The sequence below is a fragment of the Benincasa hispida genome, chromosome 8, assembly GCF_027475165.1.
Source record: "Benincasa hispida cultivar pf3 chromosome 8, pf3_genome.v1.1, whole genome shotgun sequence".
In the NCBI taxonomy this organism is placed as follows: Eukaryota; Viridiplantae; Streptophyta; class Magnoliopsida; order Cucurbitales; family Cucurbitaceae; genus Benincasa; species Benincasa hispida.
In genome coordinates this window covers 15,871,637-15,895,368 of record NC_143485.1, presented here as the reverse complement: position 1 = coordinate 15,895,368, position 23,732 = coordinate 15,871,637, and the positions used below count along the sequence as shown (strand labels likewise).

Sequence of the window (23,732 nt, the reverse complement as noted above, 5' to 3'; positions counted from 1 at the left end):
ATATAACTCGTCTTCATCCTTAATGCCACATAACACATCGAAACCCAAAAAATAGACGAGAACCATAAAGATGTGACCAATTACTAAACCCCGTAACCCATCGAGACAATCGATCGATTCCAACCCAAAATCTAAATAGACACAACATGCAAGACAAAGATTAAATTCACTTACCCAAGAGCTTCATTGTCGGCAACAGTGGATAGTTTTACAAGGAATGTTTGATGGATTTCAATTCAACGATGTCGTTTGAAGATGGAATGAGCGACACAAGATTACTATTATGTTTGAGGAAATTTCAATAAAACGTATAGAAGACGAAAGGAGAGAGCAATTTTATAATTTGGTACGATGACGATGTCATCGTAGGGTTATTTGACCTGGGGAAAGCGGGAGTCGAATTTTTTATTTATTTATTTATTTATTTTTTCGAAAAGAAACTTAATTTAGCTGCACCGTCCAATTCACACTTCACAGTACAAGATTGAATGCAATGGCAGTCTCTTCTCTGCGACTCCCGCTTTCCCCATGGATAACCAAAACTTCATCTTCATGCTTTCTTTTTCCCTACCCTACTTTCGTTTCACGGACCCATCGTCTTGGGCCTACACTTTCGGGCTGTTCCGCATCTTCTACTGCGTCCACTGATGCCTTTTCCACTCAGTGCGCTCCGAACCAGCTTCGGAAATGGGAAGCTTTCCGTAAGAAGAAGGTCGTTTTGCGGATTGGCTATGTTGGGACCGATTATAGAGGTCTCATTTGATATTACTCTCTGCTTCTCTTGACAATCCTGTTGTGAATCATTCACCAGTTCATTAACTCTTGAGTTTTCAAAATTCAGGGCTGCAAATGCAACGCGAGCAACAGTCACATCCAAGTAAGTTTTTGCGTGATAAATTTCTTCTTACATCATTAACATATTGTCATGCAAATGCCTGTCGGTGGATTGGCAATGCCATCCGCTGAATATTCTGTTGCCGTGTTTGATCTGTCTACTTTCACAGTGAATTTGATAGTGGTTTGCAGAATGACTTACTTAGCCAAATGTAGGGTACAACAACTAACTTAGTTCACAGTGACTAACTGAAATAATTGAGATTCACTAAGCAATTAACAACTTTATAGCTGATTAATTACATCGTGACTAATTGACCTACTAATTACTTGACATTCCCCTAACAAGCTCAGTGTAGGGGGGAGTGAACAGGGGATCTCAAACAGTAGTTGACTACCGAAAGTGGCTTTGTGAGCATATGAACCAAGTGGGATTTTCTCAAGCTCAATGTATTCCATTCAAGAATGTTGAACTGAGTTTACACTTAAAAGCACCGCAGTTAAGCTTTGACACACTAACGAATGGGATCCCGTGAAGGAACAGTATTGATCTCATGCAGTTAGGATTGAATCCATACAAGATTAGTTGTGATATTGGTAATTTAGTTTCTGTAGTAAAGTGTGCCTAACACAGTTTGTGTCGAAAATCAATTATGGTCATAAGAGGCATAGGTCCATCTGCATTAGCCAATCTATAATAAAGACCAATTTAACAGCACCTTTGAAGAACCGAAAAATATGTTTGTCTTTCATCGAATCTCTGACTCTAAGGGCCGTTTGGATGCCCAGAATTTGGCATGGGATTGGGTTTTATAAACCCATGCATCTGGCTTTACATTACGTCATATGAGTTTGGGGTTTTGTAGCCTTCTTGCTAGCATTCAATCCCATGCGAAAATCATGGGATTACTTAACTTCGCAGGAAGTTCTTCTATCAAAGTTGACTCTTGGAGCTCACCCAGCTGCATAACAAGTGCAAGGAATTTCATTTTTCTAAAATAGTTTTACATTGATAAACTGCCTTTACTTTTGTTCTTGAACTTGATCTTTGTACTGCTTGGCCTTCACTTTACACGTCATAGTGAAAACCTTTTCCAAAGTACTCCACAAGATGCAGAAATATTCACTACTTGAGTCCTAATGCTTTCAATTCTTGAGGCGAATAACCATGAACATCATTGTTTTTCTTAGCTCCAGAGCCAGGAATCTGGATTTTGATTTCACTTATCAGCATTTTTAAGTCTTTGAAGGTGGGTGTTGCATCCTCAATGGTGTGTCCTTCGTAGGAGGGAGGAGGATGATCTGGACCATTTAGTACTGACAAATTGGATTCCATGTATTAAAGACAATGCAATTTAATAGGCAAATTTCCAAGGGGAAGTGTTAAACAAGCTTGCTGTTACATGTTTTGGGAGAACCAAAGATGTGTGGCAGAATAGTTACTGCTAAAGGAGTAGATAAAAGGACATGTAAGCAACACCAATGCATTTAAACTTTGTCAGCGACCATGAAATTTTGCGCTCACCATGTGTTAGTTCCTAACTACAACTATTTCATTACAATCTAATTGATCGACAGAAATAATAATCATACTTATTTCCAAGAAATAATCGAACTTAGTATGTATGCCACCAGATCAAAAACTGTTTAAGTACACTTCAACTAATTATCCACTTAACCATTTAGCTAACCTTGACATTGATATATTATTTTACGTACATTAATCACAAAGGATTTGGTTAGACTTCCATTTATTTTATTTAGTCATTTATTGATTCTTTCTTATTTAAAAACTCAGTTCTCTCACCTGAGACAATATAACCAACTGAAGAAGGCTTTAGATACATTTATCCTGTTTACTTTTCCCGTACATTGACAAATATGTTATGGAAATTGCCCCTTCTTTACACCCAATAATAAAAAAGTTGACGGCACTGGATAACCACTGCTTATTTTTTTCGCACTTCTCCAAGTATCCTAAAATAGCATTTCTTCTCCTTCAATGTTTCTTTTACCATTAAACAGTATTAAGTGCTTCCGTTGGCTATGATAATAAAGTACTAATAAGAATGGAATATGAATAATACTGTTTCTCTCTCTCGTCCTTCCTTTTTCTTCCTTTTGCTGGGAATTACAACACAGAAATTAACCTTATACAGTTTTGATGTATAGCAATCGAACAAGAATTGGAAGCTGCAATATATAAAGCTGGTGGAATTCGTGAAAGTAACTATGGAAATCTGAACAAAATCTCATGGGCGAGGAGTAGTCGAACTGATAAAGGAGTAAATATCTTGAATGTCTTTGTTGTACCCCTTTTATGACTTTTATGATCTTATTTGTGGTTTTGATTTGTTTTCTCATTTCTTTCATTTTCAAGGTCCATTCCTTGGCTACAACTATAGCCTTAAAAATGGAAATCCCTGAAAGTGCATGGATGGGCGACCCTTGTGGTATTTCGCTTGCTAATTACATCAACTTTTATCTTCCTGATAATATCAAGGTTTTTGGCATTGTACCTTCACAGAAGTGAGTGTTTGAGTTTTTCTCATTGGTGTTTTTAAGTGAGTAAATGAAGTTTTAGCATTAGCATGATACACTTTTACGCATTTACTACAAAGTGGTAACATTACTTCAATTTTGTCGCTTGTCAAGGAGCTTTGATCCTAGAAAGGAGTGTGATGTTCGGAAGTATTCTTATGTCCTCCCTGCTAAGCTTATTGGAATTGGAAATAAACTTAAAACTACTGAAGTTGATTACCACATCTCAGACTTTAAAGATATATTAAATTCCTTTCAGGTAGGTTATTATCTCCTTCATTTAATTATACAAAGATCAGATTGTCCCTTTCTTCGCTGCAAGAAGCATGATTTGTTAGTATTTGATATTGTATAGTACTGTTATTTGGGAAGACAATTGTATGGCATTGAAGAACAAAGGTGGATTCCTTTTGGGTACAGGGGGAGCACCCTTTTCATAACTATACAATACGTTCCAAGTATAGAACAAGAATTCGAGCCAAGCGATCTCCAGGATATGGCCATGAGGTATCACCTAGTGATGTCTCGAACTCCGAGTTTGAGGAAAGTGATGGAGAAGATGATACTTTTGTTGAAGGAGTCAAGGAACCAGATCAAGGTTCTCCAAGCTTAAGTGTTTGTTATGAAAATCCAACTGAAGTATGCAGTAAACTCGGAGATGGATCAGAACTTCCGAAGGATGTTCGTGCAAGATGGCTTCATGAGCCAGATGAGAAGGATCGTATAGGTGCCTCACACTTCAGAAAGATTCTTTGCTGTTCTTGTGGAAAGCTGGAAACATCTTTTGGATATGATTTCGTTGAGATCTCCATCTGGGGAGAATCATTCATGTTGCATCAAGTTAGTCTTTCTCTAACTTGTTTTTATGGTACATAATTTGTTCTCATCCATTTTCATTCCAATTTATAAGTTATCTATATTTACTCCATTTATGCTTAATTTCAGTTGGCAGCTCTATTACTTAGATTTGGGGTTTCCGTTCTAACGCCTCTGGTAGCTTAGATCTTGCTTTTGGCCGCGTGGGAGCCAAAACTTGGTTTTATAATTGTTCTCTTGTGTCCACTCGACAATTTTTTTGCAGCATTATTTTACTTTTTAAACTCTTTCCCCCCTTCAAAAATCAATGCTGAGTGACCTGGTGGGAGTTTTCTGTGCTAGTAGTCCTTCAAAAAATTAAGAAATAGCTATGGTCATATGAAATTTATGAGGGCCCTCCAAGTACACGTTTGTGACCATTGTGCAATTAATCCTATAGAAGCTGATCGGGCTTTTCTTAGATGCGAGGATGGGGAACAAACTCAAACCCTCAGGTCGATCAAAGATTGGTACAAGGTTGGTCGGTTCTCTCTCAAATTCACCCCATGGAGTAATAGCTCGGCCAAAGCGAATCCTGTTGTTCCCTACTATGGTGGTTGGATCAGAATCAGAAACCTTCTTTTGGACCGTTGGGACGACCATACCTTCAAGGTTATTGGGGACACCTGCGGCGGTTTCGTTGAGGTTGCAAAGAAAACATTATCTCGCCTGGATCTTTTAGAAACAACGATTAGAGTTAAGGAAATTTCCACAAGTTTCAATCCGGCCGTTGTTGGGATTCTTTCTCCATCTGCGTCTTCGATAGTGGTGCAAATCAATCCCTTATTTAATAGCAACCAGTTTCTCAGTTTTGTTGTCGGAATCCATGGCTCTTAGCCATCGGACGGATGCCCTTTTCCAGGTGACGCGGAAAACCATGCGCGATTTGACTTGCAGAAGGGTCTCCTCGGACCGTACCTCGTGTCAGCGTCTGCACATGTTCCACAGATACCTCCCTTTGACCCCTTACCTACCCGTTCTATCTCACTCCCATCCCTCAGCCTATACCTATCCGTTCGTCTCCTTCACTAACCCAATAGGTCGATTTTCCTCCAATCGGCCTATCTACCCTTTCTAAAAAGCCCATCCCCCAGCCCATTAACACACCTGTTGGTCTTCCCCTCGCCCTACCAAACTTATCCCAACAAAAGCCCACTTCTCTCCAACCCACCATTTCTCAATCAAAGCCCACTCCTCCTCAACCCAACCCTCCCCTTGCTCCCTTCCTCCATTACACTCTGGTGAAGACTAAAGAGTCTTGGAGAATTCTTGGAGCTGAAGTTTTTATTCATTGATTAAAATGAGTGATAAGTTCCCTTTAAATAGGCCCAAAGGGAAAGGGTTTGTACACACCTAATTAACTAACCAACCTAACCTCCTTTAAATAGACCCAAAGGAGAAGAGTTTTGTCACACCTATTCTAAAATTAAAACTGAATTTAAAAAGAGAATACAATCTGTCATTTTACAAGAAATATCTAAAATACCCTTTTCACAAGAAATATCCAAGTGGAGATAGGCCACTTGGGACCTTAGTAATGGAGGGAAACTTGTCTAAAAGGTTTTGCACTTTATTGTCTATAGGGGTTGGTAATAAGGCCTTGGGTTTGACATGGAAAAATAAAGTTAGTTTGAATGTGTTTGCATTTGCCCAAGCTTGTTTATAAGGCATGATAGAAAATAAGTTTGCCTTGTGCTTTTCCTTGATGATATGTTTGCTCATAGAAGTTTTTAAATCAATAGGTACAAGGATCACCTTTTACCCATCCATTCAAACTCATATGTGTTGGCATTACCATTATGTTTGGTATGATTATCGTATTGCCAAGGTCTTCCAAGTAGAATATGACAAGCGTCCATGTCTAGGACATCGCATAGGAGTTGATCTTTGTAATGTGTTCCAATTGACAATGGAATCGTACAAAGTTCATTAACAATGACCTCTCCCCCCTTTTTAATCCATCCTACCTTATAGGGGCTTGGATGGGGGTCAACTTTTAGCTTAAGGTGGTGTACAAGTTTCTTAGACACCATATTTTCTGAGCTACCACTATCAATAATAGCGTTGCATACCTTCCCGTTGATGTTATAACGGGTTCTAAACAACGCATGCCTTTGAGGATTTGTTTCGGTTAACAAAGTCAAGAGAACCTTTTGGATTACACAAGAAAGAATGTCTCCCTCATCCGGTTGGGCCACATCGATATCTTCCTCAGAGTAGTCTTCATCTTCTTTATTCTCACGTTCTTCTTGAATTGTGAGGTTCTTCCTTTGGGGACAATCGTTAGAAAGGTGTCTCATTTGACCACACCTAAAGCATTTGCCAGATTAGGTCTATTATAAGATTATTATTATTTTTAGAAGAAAAAGTAGAAGGATTTCCCTTAGATTCAACTTCTTTCCCCTTGTTTTTAGTAGATACTTCACTGGACTGCTTTTTTGAAGTTTCTGCCATGGATTTTCTGGTGGTTGTTGAATTTCTATCCCGATTGCTCCTTTGGCCAACTCATCGTTTCTGTTTTAATGCTTCATCTTCCTCAATTGTAGATGCCACAGATACTGCTTCTGCCAAGAAAATAGGGGCTGTAAATGTAATTTTTCCTTTATGTCGTCTCAAGCCATCGACAGACCGAGCTACTTGTTGGCTATCACTTTTGGCCAAATTGTTCCTAGCACTTAGGTGGTGAAATTCTTCCGTATAGTCTTCAATTGTACGAGTTCCTTGCTTGCAATGGTGAAATTGGTTGTAAAGGAGTCTCTCATGATTAGCCGGCAAGAATCGTTTTTTTCATTAATTTCAACATTTTTGGCCAACTAGTGATAGGTCTTTTACCATACAAACATCGATTGCCTTGAATTTGATCCTACCACACCGATGCGCCACTTTTAAGTTTCAAAGAAACAAGTTTTATCCTCTTGTGTTCCGGGGTTCCCATATAATCAAAGAAATTTTCCACACTTTTCACCCAATCCAAAAAGATTTCGATATTCATCTTGCCATTATATGTGGATATGTCGATCTTCATTTTAAAGTCATTTTCTTGCCTCCAATTTGGTTGTCCATGCCAATCTTGATAATAATCTTGATTCCCATAGCCCTGTGCTTGTGCAAAAGGAATTTGTTGTTGAAAAAGTGGGTTATTCCCATGAGGTGGATGCATCATTCCTGCTTGGTAATATGGTTGGGGACTAGCCGAGTTTTCATCCTTGGAAGAATCAGAATCCAGCCCCAACAAATTTGGTGGCACGGGTCTAGAAGGCGGGTAAACTTGCAGATGTTGATGATTATGAACAAGATTTGGCAGCCACACTCCTCTATCTTCAAATCTTTGATGTATTCTTGCTGGTTCTTGAATTCTTGGAGGAATTTCTTAGACCCTCTAGACAAATCTTGGTTTCTTTGAAGTAATTGATGCTGGTTTCCAGGCCTTTATTGAACCTTTTGCAGCTGATCTTGATTGTTTCCACCAGCTTGGAGTTCGGCTGGTGCTTCTTGATGAGTTCTTGGTTGATTTTCAACCATTCTTCCCACGTCCAAAGTCAGTTTTTCAATTGCTTGTTGCAAACCCGCCATAGAACTTTGCGTAGCACTCATATGATCCATGATGTTGTTGACGGTAGTTTCTAGATTGCCTAATCTTCGGTTGGTGGTTCAAGGAGAAGTGGAAAAAGATACTTCTGCATGATTAGAAGAGGGGGGAGAAGAGTGGGGAGTTTACCGAGCTCTTTACTCGTCATGAGGTCCCTTCACGAGGTCGCTCTGATACCAAATGGTGAAGACTAAAGAGTCTTGGAGAAATCATGGAAGAATCTTGGAGCTAAAGTTTTTATTCATTGATTAAAATGAGTGATAAGTTCCCTTTAGGCCCAAAGGGAAAGGGCTTGTACACACCTAATTAACTAACTAACCTAACCTCCTTTAAATAGACCCAAAGGAGAAGGGTTTTGTCACACCTATTCTAAAATTAAAACTGAATTTAAAAGAGAATATAATCTGTCATTTTACAAGAAATATCTAAAATACCCTTTTTACAAGAAATGCCCAAAATACCCTTAATATCCCTACATCACACTCCCACCATCTACTTCACATCAGCCCAACTTTTGCCTCGATAAGCCCATAGACCTTCCCATAGCCATCAAAATCGACCTTCCATCAGCCTCGGCCCATCCAAGCCCTTTTGCCAATCTTGATACGAACTCATCCTTGCTTCCTCACCCATCGGTCTCTAATGTAAACCATCCTCTCACTTTGCCTCCTCCTTCCGACCTTCATAACTCCCCACACAAACTATCCATCACCATTCAAAACAAAAGGTCATACCTTGTACTCGACACTAAATTCAACTCTTCGGCATCTTGCCCAAACTTCTTTGACCACGAAGACTTAGACTATAGTTCTTTTCCCCTCTCCATCGCTCCACCTTCCCCTTTCAGTCATCCCACCTCTCCTCCTCTCGATTTCTCCTTACAAAACACGTTAGTTGGTGCCTCTTTATTGGCTGAGAGCGACGTTGAACCAGAGGCTGATCCTGTTTCAAGCTCTTCTGACCCTGCATCTCACCTTCGGATTGTGGTTCCTTGGCTTTTGGAACATAATCTGTGCATTACTGCTATTCTGTCCACCTCAAAGAAGGTCAAATGATCCCAGAAGCAAAATAGAGGCATAAACGAATTAAAGAGGCTTTTTGTCTTTTTACTATATTTGCTAAATTAGGGTTTCACATTATTCTATTTATATTTGAGGTTGGGTCTATTGTAAAGATGACATAAAAATAATAAGTTCTTTTCTACCGTGGTTTTTCTTCCCTGAATTAGGGTTTTCCACGTAAACTCCTTGTGTCGTCTTCTTTCCCTATTTCAATATGGTATCAGAGCAAGGTGATGAAACCCTAGCCCCGGTAGAAGAAACTCAGTCATCAAACTTAATAGGTGAAGGTACGTTGACTAATGAGGCTGTGATTCAAGCAGCGGTTGACCGCTATCTCCGAACCATCATCCCAGGTGGCTCAGCCGAACAGATCCAGCTGGCGAGCCGAACAGCAGGTGGTGGGATTGCTCCAGCTGGCGCGCCGATTAGCTTCCAGTCTCAGCCGTTCCAACTGAACACCATCGATCGGATCTTTCCAGCCGAACAGCAGGTGGTGGTGGAAGGTCACGCCTTCCAGCCGGCGCACGCGATCGGGTCACAACCGATCGGACCCTCAACTTCGCACACAACCGTCTCAGTCTCGCACGTTCTCCAGCCGGCGCACGCGATCGATCTACAGCCAGTAGGTAACTCAGCGTCGCACAGAATCGGATCTACACCAGACGGTCATGGTCTTGCTCCAGCTGCCGGGTCGGGTCAGATCGGCGCGATTTCTTCAGCTTCGCAGCAGATCGCCAAGCCGTTTGTCTTTTTACTATATTTGCTAAATTAGGGTTTCACATTATTCTATTTATATCTGAGGTTGGGTCTATTGTAAAGATGACATAAAAATAATAAGTTCTTTTCTACCGTGGTTTTTCTTCCCTGAATTAGGGTTTTCCACGTAAACTCCTTGTGTCGTCTTCTTTCCTTATTTCAATAATTATGAACAAAGACGGTACACCCAAACACCCTAAGTGGAACGTCCGGGAAGAGACGAGTGGACGCGAACGACTCTTTAAAACACTGAAGGGGTGTTTAGAATCTAAGCACACGGGAGGGCATTCGATTGATGAGGTGAGCTGCAGTAAGTACAACATCCCCCCATAGATATGAAGATAAGGATGCAGGAATCATGAGAGATCGGGCCACCTCAATATGATGACCATTTTTCCACTCAGCCACCCCATTCTGCTGAGGAGTATAAGCACAAGAATTCTGATGGATGATACCCTTCGAAGTAAAAAATTCACGAAGGGTCTGATTAACAAACTCCCGTCCATTATCACTTTGAAGAATGACTATTTTAGCATTAAACTAAGTTTCGATAGTAATGTAAAACTGTTGGAACACAGACATCACTTCAGATTTGTCAGTAAGGAGAAACATCCATGTAAGACGGGTGAGATCGTCAATAAAGGTGGCAAACCACCATTTACCGAACACAGTCGTGACGTTGGACGGACCCCAAACATCACTATGTATCAAATGGAAGGGTAGGGAAGGTTTATAAGGTTGAGAAGTAAAAGAGACCTTGGGCTGTTTCGCACGAATACAGACATCACAAGATAAAGAAGAAACATTCACATTACGAAATAAATGGGGAAACAAGTATTTCATATATTGAAAGCTTGGATGTCCAAGTCGAAAGTGCCATAATAAATAATCGTTTTCAAAAACAGTAAAAGACGATAACAAGCTAGTCCCAGGAAAATTCCTAGAGGAAGTTTCATCGGAAAGGAAATAGAGTCCTCTATTTTGCCGGACAGTGCCAATCGTCGTCCCGAGCTCAAGTCCTGAAACGAAACATCATTTGGTGAGAAGATCACTTTGTAGTTTAAATCTCTGGTTATTTTACTTATAGACAACAAATTGTAAGAGATCTTCGACACATGCAAGACATTCTGTAGAATCAATCCCTGAAACGGAGACAAGTGACCTTTCCCAGCAACATGAGCAAAGGATCCATTTGCAATTCGAATTCTCTCATTTCCAGCACTTGGATAATAGGAGATGAATTGATTAGATGATCCAGTTAAGTGATCAGTTGCTCCATAGTCAAGTATCCATAATTCATTTCCCTCAATAAAGAAACCAAAGGACTGAGGAGTACCTGGTTGGACAATAGTGCCGATCCCAATAGTACCTAAATCAATAGAATTAGTCCCTTGGGATGCAACATCAACAGTTTCACTTATGAGAGCACGGCTGGACTTAAACTTGTCTTTCGGAGGGCGACGTTTGCCATTTAGGGGTAAACTGTGTAGTTTCCAACATTGGTCCATTATGTGCCACGGTTTCTTGCAGTGCTCACATATCGGAGGAGTCTTTCCGTTTTGCTTGTCACTATCAGATCCAGAGGATTTGACCCCAAAAGCAGCAGAGTCCATAGTAGAAACAATGGAACCATTCATAGCGCTTGTCTTGTCCTCCTCTAATCGGACTTCAGAGCACACCTCCATGAGGGACGGTATCGGTCTTTATCTCAAAATCCGACTCCTGACTGTGTCAAATCTCGAGTTCAAGCCAGCCAGGAAATCATAGACACGGTCAGCTTCCTAAATTTTTGCATACTGAACTCCGTCAACCGGGCAATTCCAGATAACTTCACGACACAAGTCCATCTCTTGCCATAATAGAGACAATTTATTGAAGTAGGACGTCACATCCATGGGCCTTTGCTTGCATTAATGGACTTGTTTCCGTAGCATATACAACCGTGAAGCGTTCTGCCTTTTCGAATACAATTTCTGGACCGCCTCCCAAATGTCCCGAGTAGTAGCTGAGTAAAGCAGGGGCTTTCCGATCTGAGGTTCCATGCCGTTTATCAATATTGAACGGAGGAGGGAGTCCTCCCCCTTCCAGATCCGCTCCTGAGGGTCCCCAGGATTTGGTCTCGGTATCTCCCCAGCCAGATATCTGAACTTATGTTGCCCCTCGAGGACCATTTTAACAGATTGAGACCGGGAGAAATAATTCTAGCCATTTAGTTTCTCTCCGATGGTTATCCTTGCAGAGTTTTCCATAGAACCAGACAAAATATTCGTAGTAGGTAAAGTAGAGTAAGCAGTTACCAGGTTTTCCGAGTATAACGGAAGGCCAGAAGACAAATCTGGATGAGGATTTGTCGGATGATTCGCTGTGGTCCCACAATATGCCCCAAGTGCTGCAATCTGCTGTTGGAGGCTAACAATTTGTTGTTGAATTCCAACCGGAGTAAATCCCAGTGGTCTAGGGCTACCATGATTGATTGACCCGCTTAGAACAGAGGCTGTAGGGTGCTGCCCGATCGGAACAGAGGAAGAATACTGACCAGTAGGCCCGGCATGCTTGGCGGCATGGATCTAAGGCTGGATTGGATATTGCAGGTCGGCAGCGTGGATCTGGTGTTCTGGACGAGTTGCAACCTGGAGGCCATTGGAGAAGACAGCCACGCTGAAGCTCGTGGGATGCAAAGAATTAGAAAATTGAGGATTAGCATTAAAGCGTGGGTTCAAGCCTTTTGAGCTTGACTTGTTCAATATCTACCATCATAACCTTCATTTACTCTCTGGGGTTCACAATTTTTAGGATTAGCATGCGCCTCTAGACAAATATACCACAATTTTTCTGCAGTTACCTATTGCAATTTGAAATCAATTCATATGAAATTAAATTCTAATAGTATGAGAACCATTAAATAATTTCATGGTCCCTGTGCATTGGTGGACAGAAAATACGAGTTGATGGGTTCAGGCTTTATGAGCTTGACTTGTTAAATATCTACCACCATAACCTTCATTTACTCCCTGAGATTCATAATTCATGGGATCAGCTTGCACCATTAGACATGTCTAGTTTAATTTTTCTGCACTTAACTATGCTATTTGAAATCAATTCTTATTATCTGTTTTAGAAGGTGGATATAGAAACTCTATCGAGACAATTTGATTTGTTTGAAAACCTTTCTCATCTCTGTTACAGACTAAACCATTCCACCGAGGTCAAAGCCTCAGGAAGAAACCCAAAATCTCATGTACAAACGGTACAAAAATGTAGAAATCTTGATTGGAGAGAAACTAGAATCTATTAGTGTAAGTTTAAAATTTGTTTGAAAAGCTTTATCTTCTCTGTTAGAGATTAAACCATTCCATTGAGGTTAAAGCCTCAGGAAGAAACCCAGAATCTTTTGGACAAATGGCCGCACTCCCACATTTGTTGTGCTCAAAATGTTATGAAGGTAAAGACACTATTGCAGCAGATTTGGGCAGAGAGAAACTATAATCTATTAGTAAGTTCAGGAATTGGAATGAGATAAGGGAGGCGGAAAGGTAGCGGGCTTTCTTTAGACAGATTTCTCATTTCCACTCTTTTTGTACCTTTTGAACTCGTAATATGGGAATTTTTCCTATTAGAAAATAACAGCAATAACATATCCTGTCAACAATGAAGTTGGTTTCAATATTAAATATTTGGTAGTTAATGTTCTACGTTTAAATCAAAAGGGCCATTCTGATGCGACTTTTATTACATCCTGTACAGATTCGGAAAATGATAGGAACCGCTATTGCAGTGAAGCGGAAACTGCTCCCAAGAGATGTTATAGCATTGTCACTGTCCAAGTTCTCTAGAATAGTTCTACCCATTGCTCCAGCTGAAGTTTTAGTCCTAAGAGGGAACAGTTTTTCCAACAGAAAACGACCAGGAGTTCCTAAGAGGCCAGACTTGCTCACACTGAACGAATCAGACGACATTGTCAAGTCAGTGAATGAATTCTACAGATCAGCGATATTACCCGAGGTAACTAACTTCCTGGACACAGAAAGACCCCCTTGGAAAGAATGGGTGGAGAAATTGGACAAGTACACAAGCATTCCCAGTGAACAATTGGATGAAGTTAGGAATGCTTGGAAAGCATGGAACTACAGGGTACATTGATCATGGAGAATTAAGGCAGCCTTTGAATTGTCTTGATGTGTCTTTTGTTGGAAGTAGTAAAAAACTTGAGGATTGAGAGGATGGGAGGTAGTTGAGTTGAGTTGGGGGAGTTATTGATGGTACAAATTATGGGATTTGGGCATTGAATGGATGGTGGTCTGCGGCCACCCACCAGCCGCTGGGGCGTTTAATAGGGCAGCATCAACTGCAGACAACCCACTCGGCACTCGACACTTGACCCTCGGCACAACCATAAGGGAGTGAACTCACATTCAATGTAAACGGCTTAAAAGGCGAAATATGTTGGTGAGCCTTTGACAGGGCTGTACTGATGTTGATTTAACTTGATTTGTGAAGACAATTTGGATCAAAACTTGACTAATCGCCATTTTGAAGGTTTCATGTTGCTTTCCTCTTTTAATTTACAATGATGTTGTTTATTGTATATTATTTTTTTGAGATGCCCATATATATACATTTTGTTCATACACATACACACATACATTTGATTTCTATTGTGGCTCAAATTTTTGAACTTTACAAATTCCAAAATAAGGTTATACTTTCAAATTAATGCATATTATTAATTTACGATGATCATATGTGAGTGTACATTTGATTACTTTAACGAAGAAGAAATTAAAAAAGTTCAAATGAACCATTTTGACGTGAAAAAGTATTTTTATTAACAGTTAACTAAGCTTCAATTCTCGAAGAGGAATTTGACGAATTTGTTAGGCTCATGTTGGCCATGTACATTGATCTAATTTTATGGACGGACTCTCTCTGTTACAGTGTTTACCATTTTTTTACTCATAATTTTCCTTTCTTTATTACCTTGTTTGCTATTTTCTACACGTATTAAAATAATCTACAACTCAAACACAAGTTATTATAGTTTACAAACTATTATAACTCATAAGTTATAATAGCCACTGACTATAATATCCAGCTCAGACCCGAAATGCCCTTAAAATGTTCTTGTAAATCAACAATTTTGAGAACTTTGTAAAAGTTAAAACAAGAAATTCAAAGTCCTGAGACCAAATTGAAACAAAACTTAAATCTCAAGGATAAAATTGTAACAGTTTGAAGCTAGAGATTAAATTGAATCATTTTGAAACCTAAGAACCAAATCGAAGTTAAACTCAAAACCTATGAATAAAAAAGATATATTTTTTCTTTCTAATTTTATCAACTAAACTCCTAAATAAACAAATCAATTTAGACTCCCAATTGGAATTTTTTTAAAAATTGTGAATGGATCAATTTTAATAGTCTAATTTAACAATCTGATATTTGAAGAAGTCTACACACGTGTAACTGTTAGAATTGATTTCGAGATAATCTTAATAAAGAGTCTAAATCGATATCTTAATAAAGAGTCTGAATCGATCCATTTATGATAATTTAGTAACTTGATTTATATAGTTATAGGTCTCATATAATATTTTTCGAATGAAATATGAAGAAGAGTGTAAAATGACATAAATACAAAAGTTTAAGATTTAAATTGATACAATTATTAGTTCAAAGTATATGAGTGTAAATTGATACTTTTCCTATCCTTTCTTTTATTATATTATTGTATTATTATTTTAAAATAATTTATTTTTTTTTTCTTTTTCGGATTTTCGGAAATCAGTTTTTTTTTCCTCTGTAATTTCTTATTTGACATGTAACTGGTGGGAAATTTTCCTATATTAGGTTTCATACTCTAGTCAACATCCTTTTAAAAATCAAGTGTGATCCATTAAAATTAATCTGTAAATAAATGAAGTATGATATTCTCATAATATCAGAAGTTTTATCTAACTCTGAAGCAGATGTATATGGCAGGAGGCAAGGTGGGTGGTGCGTCAGCCTGAGGTTATGTTTACATGAGCCAAAACGGTGCCGTCTCGAGGAAATATTTGACAAATGCGTCTCGTAAATGCAAAGAATCTAGAAAGGCCCATGTCTCGAAACAAAATAATTAATGCTGCAGGCCCCAAATTTGACTACAACACAAAACATTACTTCATCCCAGAAAAAAGATTTTATAGATGATTGAGAATATTGAATATTTAAAAAAAAATGTTCGAAAATAAGATGTCTTATAATTAATTATGAATGTTTATTATTGGATATGAAAAATATTATCAAAATTTTATAATAAAAAATTATATTTATATTTAATTTATGAAATTATGTATGATAATTTTAATTATAAATATTTAAAAATTAAGTAATTTATAATTAAACGTAATCAATTAATATATTTAGTGAGTGTCATACTAATTATAATCTAATACTCAATCATTTTCATCAATTAAGTTCAATATTAGTAATTTTAATTTTAATAAAATAATATAAAAAATATATTTTAATAAATAATATATTATATAAAATGTGAAAAATGAGATAAAAAGATGATATGTTAATAAAAAGTATGATTTTTTTAAAATAAATATGAGAGGTTAATAATGAATGATGCAATAAAATTTAATCACAATAAATGATTAACTGAGATTAAAAAAAATAACTAATTATGAATAATCAATAATGATTATATGTTTATAATGAACGATCATATTAAAATTAATCTCAATAAATAATTATCTAATTATAAAAAGACAGTAAGTAATTGACAGTAAATAATTAATTATATCTTTTGTACTAACTAAATTTAACTAATCCCAATTTACTTCTTCGATATATTGTTAGCTAATCAACTACTAGTGTATGTAAAAAATAATTGCATTCATTTAATAATTTTTTTAAGTTGAGTAATTATTTTGATAGATTATTATTGATTTATTAAAACAAAGATTATATTTATTTCGTTAAATTAATATTAGGTATTAATTAACTAGTCAACTATATTCAAAATGATATTATATATAAAATAATTAAAAAAATGTGGAAAAGAAAAAACCCACCGTTTTAGAATGAAAAGAAAAATTCTTATTTATAGGAAAGGAGAATGCTTTGGAATAGGGGGGTTCATGGATTGGGTTGGGTTGGGTTAAAGACTTTTTAGACCCAATCCAATTGTTCGGGTTGTAAATTTTTTCAATCCAAATAATAACCAAACCCAACTCAACCATACAATATTTGGGTTGGGTTAGATTAATCAGGTCATTTATTTAAAATTTTATTCTAAAAAGAAGCAAAACATAAATATATAAAAATCTAGTTTAATTATTTTCATATATTGAATTAAGATTAACAACTCAATTCTAAAAATTTTCTTTCTAAAGTGCAAAGAAACTACTTTTAAGAGTTGTTGAAAAATAAATTATTAAAAAAATATTGGAATTAAATAAAATTAAAATCAATATATGTATAAATAATAAAAAAATATTTTAAAGTTAACAATAAATTCGGGTTGGTTTGGGCTATATTAGGTGAACCCATGAAATAACTCACCCTATAAAATTTTCATTTATTTGAACCCAACCCAACCCTTGAAATTTTCATTTATTTGAACCCAACCCAACCCAACCTAAACCGCACGGGTTGGGTTGAGTTGATCGGTTTTTTCGGGTCATCGGATTTTTTCAACACCCCTACTTTGGAATAGCTTACTTTCAAGCAAAGTGTTAAAAACTGTGAAATGAATATGATTCTTGCATATTTGTATCAATTCTCATTCAGAAAAACTTTCAACCAAATGACTCATTTTCGTCAAGATGAAATCCTTTTATGGGCCTCAATTCACCATTTTTTTAAAAGTTTATGTTAAATTATAAATTTTCTGTTTTTAATATTATAAATTTAATCTATTTTTAAATTTATGAATATACTAAGCCTAAAATAAAAATTTATAATGTTATCTACGTATAATTTAAATTTATATCTAATCGATCAATTGTCTTTTAATCATTGTGATTTTTTATAAACCTATTAATTAAAAAAATTAAAAGTTCAGGAAACTATTAGTTATTTTTTTAAAATTTAAGATCCTAATAAACACAAATTATCACACCCCCCGAGTCTTATCTCCCAGACTCGAAAGGAGGGAGGGGAGGGGAGAGTAAAACATTGGAAAACGTGAGCTAGAAAGCCCAATGAGTTGTATCCTTCAAATGAAAAATGAGTTTTGTTTAAGGAGCACATTTGTGGGGAAACAATTTTCACACTAAGAATAATCACCACACACATTAATGCAACCCTTTCAGCCTAGTAACTGGATAACCCTGACATGATCATGTACTTCCTCTGGTATTCTTGTGAATTCCCAATATGAATGATGTGGAAACAATTCTAGTACTCTTATAGTTCGCCGAATGTGCACATGTCGACATTATCCCATTAGACGTGATATAGACAAGCTAATAATTCCTCAGGGTACAATCCCAGTTTCCAATGCAAGTCACAACAATCAAAATATCATGAATTAAATCAACCAATAAAATCCAAAAAACACACTTCCCGATCATGTCAACTTTCAAATTTCACACACATATTATAACAATTAACACATATATATATATATATAATTCAACATAACAAAATAATAAAACCACTTATAGTCCTCCTGTTTATCCTTCAAGAATTTTCCTAGCACAGCTCCTGGCCCGAGTTTCCTTGAATTTCATTTCTTTTCAAGAAATCCCAAATTAGTCAAAAAATTCCTCCAATAATTCTATTTTAATCCAAAAATAAATTAAAGGTAAAATAACCAACTTACCCCTTTAAAAATACCAAAATAGGCATAACTTCCCAAAAATACAGCCTTTGGAGGTTATTTGGTGGGCTGATGGGCGCTGGGGCTGCGCCAGGGGGGTGTTGATGCGCGCAGCTGGGCGTCAGACGTCGCACAAGGTGGGTAGGATGCAGTTCTAGGCGTTGCTGGTCTGGGTGTGCGCCTGGGCGATCGCGTGCGCTAGGCTGGTGGTGGGATGAGTGCAGGCATGAGCTGGGGCGCTCAGCCGCACGGTCGAGCGTGCTGACGAGTGTTTGCGCGCATCTGACATGGAGCGTCTGCACGTTAGTGATGATGCACGGGTAGGGCTAGGCGATGGGGCTACTGGGCACATGCGCAGGCACGAGTGACAAGCGATGGGCGTCTGCGTGCTGTGCTATGCGTCCATCAGACCTTCAGCCTTCCAGCGTTGATTCCTCTTTCCTCACAACTCCAACTCAAATAACAGCCAAAAATCCCTCACTTCATTCCCTTCTGAATACTCTCACTCTAAAATCACTTAAAAGGCACGAGTAAATTTTGAAAACCAAGCCCTCGAAGCTGCTCTATTTTTAGGCGTTCGAAGTTTCCCTCAACTTGACACCTCTACCTTTTTCACATGTCCAAGTGCCCTTCCCTGCTGCCGACGCCTACCCTTGTCACCTCTGCCCTAAAGTGTCTTTACCTCCCTTGGCAAACACAAAGCCTCCCCTTTGCATGTCTTCTCACGCTTCCACCTTGCCTTGGCTCAATCCCAACTTACCCTTGATCAGTCACTTGTCTCAATGAGTTGCCAACTTATCCTTGCTCTCCAAAACACACCTTGTCAATTCATACTTCATTCTAATGGTCGTATGCCTCTCATGAACGCATTCTATGTCCTAACGCTTGGCCCCTTATGTCCACACTACTTCAAGACCATCACATATTTCTTCCCTTTGTCGCACACTCTTCCCACAAATGGACTACCCTTGGCATATAACCTCTTTGGCCAACGCATCCTCATGCACTCATCCTATAGGTCGTTGTATGCTCTTCAATGCATACCACACAACCAACACATGCAAACCTCCTCGCCTAGGCCATAACCTCCAATGGTTTAGCCATTGCATGGCTTCAACACAAAGGCATTGCCTTGCTCCCTCATGCGATGGCCAACGCCTTGCCCTAGTCTCACAAGTCCTTGTGTGTCACATACTCTTACTCTCGGTCACACCTTGCATTTGACATGTCCTTCATGCCCCCTCCTAGACAACTCTTGAATGTCATTGCTCGGCCACCCACATCATGCGTCCATCATAGACTTTGCCAAGCACAACACTCCTTATTTAGTGTCTTGGCTGTATGCTTCACACCAATGCATGGTTTCCTTAAGCATTCCACACTTAATAAGCTTGCCTAACCTCTAATGACAATGTCAATGCCTACACTTGAATTGACAATGCCATTGTTTTGCACTCCCTTATCGTAATGCATGACATCAACACATGCCTTCCATACTTAGCAAAATCCTGACTTATCTATAACTTATGTTTTAATCTTTAAGGTCTAGATTTAAACACTTAAGGCATTTTCCTCCTCTTTTATCCTTCTCTGAGCTTCCTTACTAACCAAGTTCTAACCTAATTTACTTAGGTGAAATTCAGGGTTTTACAAAAATTTAAATATTCATATACTAAACTTATAATTTAACCATTCATTTACCTTCTTATAGTGATTCATATCTCAAGTTTGCTCTTTGTACCTTCAAGCTTGTTTCTATTTTCATTCCTAAAAATTCTAAAAAGTATATGAATAGTTTCCGAACTTTCAGTTGTGGCTAATAAGTCTCAAAACTTTAAAAATGATCAATAAGTTCTCAAATTTTTATTTTTTTCTGGCTAATGTGTCTTCGACATATTTGAAATTTTTTAAAGTTAACTGTTAGTTCTATATATATATATATTTTATACTTAGTGGGACTCTAAATTTCAGTTTTGTATTTACTAGGGCTGTAATTTTTTTAAATATCATATAAGTAAAAAATTCATTAAACACAAAATTAAAATTCCATATAAAATTACTTTTTCACCCCACTCCAACCATTGGAGTCAAGTCATTCCTACATTGTGGAGGTGTTTAGGTTTATATAATAAAATTAAATAAACAAAGAAGAATGAATGATTATTATAAATATGTTAAATTAGGTGTAATGTAGATACCTCTTATTAGTGTCCCTTGACCATGTTTCACTTATCTATTATAACATATGTTGTTCATGTGTCTCAAGACTACCCACTATTAGTGTCCATGTAATCCACCTCCTTTTTACCAAATTTTCTATAAATAGTGACATTTGATGGGTTTTGAAAGACACACATGATGGTGATCAATCCAAAAAGATTGGACAAAGTGGAGAAATTCATCTTTTGTTGTTTTTATTTATTTTATTATATATTATTATATTTTATTGGTATCAATGTTCCCGTTATGCTCTTCAAATTCACAACACGTTATTAGCACGAGCTCATATCGTTTTCTCCGCTAAAGGTAGGTCATAAAGGTATGTTAGTTTTTTTTTCCTCTTTATTATAATCAATAAATTTAATGTTATTTTGCATATTTAATATCTATTAAATTTCTAATATAAATACAATAATTTATAGTAGTGTTTCCATGACAAATCTTACAAAATTAAATGTTTTCGCCCTTGATATTAACGACAATAATTATTTGTCATGGGTGCTTGATGTCGAAATCCACCTGGATGCTATGAATCTTGGAGAGACTATTAAAGAAAGAAATACGACATCTAGTCAGGATAAAGCAAAAACTATGATTTTCCTTCGTCATCATCTCCACGTGGGATTGAAAATGGAGTATTTTATAATAAGAGAGCCCCGTATCTTGTGGAAAATATGAAAGAGAGGTATGATCATAAAAAAAACAATTATTCTTCCTAAAACTCTTTATGAGTGGATGCACTTGAGGCTACAAGATTTCAAATCAGTAAGTGATTACAACTTCACATTATTTAAAATCAATTCGAAATTGTTGTTATGCTGAGAGAAAATTACTGATGTTGATATATTAAAGAAGATATTTTCTATATTTCATGCCTCGAATATACTCATGCAGCAGCAATATCGAGAGAGATTTTAAACAATACTCTGGACTAATTTCATGTCTTCTCATAGCCAGACAAAATAACGAGTTATTAATGAAAAATCATGAATTTTGACCAACTGGGATGACACCATTCCCTAAAGTGAATGCTGTGAGTGGTCGAGGTCGTGACCGTGGCAGAGGAAGAAATAATTATTATTTTCGAAGTGTTTATTGTAATCATTAAAATTTTTTAAAAAAAACCACATAAAATAATGATCACAAAGTAAAAGCTCCACAAGATAAGAGTTCAAAAAGTGTTGAAAATAAATACTTATGTTGTAGAATGATTGGACATTGCTCGCGTACCTATCGTACGTCAAAACACTTAGTTGACTCTATCAAACATCCCTGAAGGAAAAAGAGAACAATGTGGAAGCATATTTTGCATATTAGGATAATGATATATTTGACCCATCCCATATGACAAATTTGGATGTGACAGACTTATTTGAATCTCCTGAAGAGAAAATTGACAGAATTGATGGAATATCAAGTGTTTCTTTTGACTTTGAAAATATCTAGACTTAATGTCTTTTTATTCATCTCCATATTTTTCTCCTCTTAGAAGATTTTGTATATCCAAATGTTGTTTTTCTTAATGTAATTATTTTCTTTTAATGAAGAAACTTAAATCATTTTCATATGTCGGGTGACTAAAAAATGAGTAAAGAAGATTTATGTCTGGCAGACAGTGCAACTACACATACAATACTTACAAGTAGAAAATATTCTTCCAAACTGACAATACTGGAAACAAAAGTCAATACAATATCAGGTTTTGCAAACCTAATCGAAGGATTTGAAAAAGTAAATATTATTTTACCTAGAGGAACAAAATTTACAATTGACTAATGCATTGTTCTCTAGTCAATCAAAGAGAAATCTACTTAGTTTTAAAGATATCATTGCAATGGTTATCATATTAAGACTAATAGAAAGAATAATATAGAGTATCTTTATATCATATCTATTGTCTCATATGAAAAACGTATATTGGAAGAGTTGCCCGCTTTATATTCTGGATTATATTATACTCATATACGAGTAATTGAAATATATGCAACAATGAACCTGAAGTTCATGAATCCAGACATATTTACAATTTGGCATGACAGATTAGGTCATTCAGGGTCTATAATGATGAGAAGAATTATTGAGAATTCAAATAGACATCCATTGAAGAGTCAAGAGATTCTTCAATCTAATGAATTATCATGTGATGCTTGCTCTCAAGGCAAATTAATCATTAGACCATCACCCGTCAAAGTGGAGATTGAATCATTTGTATTTTTAGAACGAACTCATGGTGATATATGTGGACCTATTAACCCACCAAGTGGACCATTTAGATATTTTATGGTATTAATAGACACTGGTCACACGTATGCTTATTATCAAGTCGAAATCTTGTATTTGCAAGAGTACTTAATAATTAAGTTAAAAACAAAATTTTCAGATTACACAATCAAGATCATTCGTCTTGATAATGCTGGTGAATTTACATCCTAAGCTTTTGATAATTATTGTATGTTAATTGGGATAAGTGTTAAACATCTTGTAGTTCATGTTCATTCACGAAATGGTTTAGCAGAATCATTCATAAAACGTTTGCAGTTAATTGCTAGACCATTGCTTATGAGAGTTAAGCTTCCTACATCTATATGGGAATATGCTATTTTGCATGTAGCGTCACTTGTATGTATTAGGCCAGTATCTTCTCATAAGTACTCACAATTAGAATTAGCTTATGACCATGAGCAAAATATTTTCTATATGAGAATTTTCAGATGTGCAGTATATGTTTCAATTGCTTCACCACAACGTACTAAGATGAGTCCTCAGAGAAGGCTATAAATGTATATTGGATATGATTCTCCATCAATTATCAAATATCTTAAACCCTTGATGGGTGATGTATTTACTGCACGATTTGCTGATTGTCATTTTAGTGAGCCAAAATTTCCAACATTAGGGGGAGGAATTAAGAAGTTGGAAAAATAAATTACATGGAATGCATCGTTATTGTCTCATTTAGATCTCCATACAGATCAATGTGAACTTGAAGTTCAAAATAAAATTCATTTACAAAATATAGTAAATAAGTTATCAGATGCATTTATAGATGCAAAGAAAGTAACCA

The 23,732-nt window shown here is 36.8% G+C and overlaps 2 protein-coding genes across 5 annotated transcripts; one reads left to right on the top strand and one right to left on the bottom strand.

Moving 5' to 3' along the window:
- Positions 1–444: 444 nt before the first annotated feature.
- On the top strand, positions 445–15,963 carry LOC120083200 (Pseudouridine synthase family protein). 4 transcript variants are annotated; one of them, XM_039038849.2, is made up of 7 exons: positions 445–752; positions 842–877; positions 3,007–3,119; positions 3,215–3,363; positions 3,490–3,634; positions 3,796–4,215; positions 15,616–15,963. In XM_039038849.2, the coding sequence occupies exons 1-7, from the start codon at positions 494–496 to the stop codon at positions 15,658–15,660; spliced, it is 1,167 nt and encodes a 388-aa protein (XP_038894777.1). In that variant the 5' UTR covers positions 445–493; the 3' UTR covers positions 15,661–15,963. The 4 variants fall into 4 exon arrangements, with proteins under 4 accessions (XP_038894777.1, XP_038894776.1, XP_038894774.1 ...); XM_039038848.2 differs by lacking the exon at positions 15,616–15,963 and adding an exon at positions 13,381–14,266 and having other exon boundaries at positions 446–752; positions 3,796–4,243; XM_039038846.2 differs by lacking the exon at positions 15,616–15,963 and adding an exon at positions 13,381–14,266 and having other exon boundaries at positions 449–752.
- LOC150034393 (uncharacterized) lies at positions 10,177–11,937 on the bottom strand. The gene is made up of 2 exons (XM_090316370.1): positions 10,973–11,937; positions 10,177–10,655 (listed from the first exon to the last, which is right to left on the bottom strand). The coding sequence occupies exons 1-2, from the start codon at positions 11,319–11,321 to the stop codon at positions 10,177–10,179; spliced, it is 828 nt and encodes a 275-aa protein (XP_090172496.1). The 5' UTR covers positions 11,322–11,937.
- Positions 15,964–23,732: the final 7,769 nt, after the last annotated feature.

Coding starts and splice junctions, on each gene's coding strand:
- LOC120083200 (XM_039038846.2), top strand. CDS start 494: ATGGCAGTCTCTTCTCTGCGACTCCCGCTTTCCCCATGGATAACCAAA. Junction 3,364..3,489: donor GGCATTGTACCTTCACAGAA/GTGAGTGTTTGA, acceptor TCGCTTGTCAAG/GAGCTTTGATCCTAGAAAGG. Junction 3,635..3,795: donor ATATATTAAATTCCTTTCAG/GTAGGTTATTAT, acceptor TTTTGGGTACAG/GGGGAGCACCCTTTTCATAA.
- LOC150034393 (XM_090316370.1), bottom strand. CDS start 11,321: ATGGAGGTGTGCTCTGAAGTCCGATTAGAGGAGGACAAGACAAGCGCT. Junction 10,656..10,972: donor CGGCACTATTGTCCAACCAG/GTACTCCTCAGT, acceptor GTTTCGTTTCAG/GACTTGAGCTCGGGACGACG.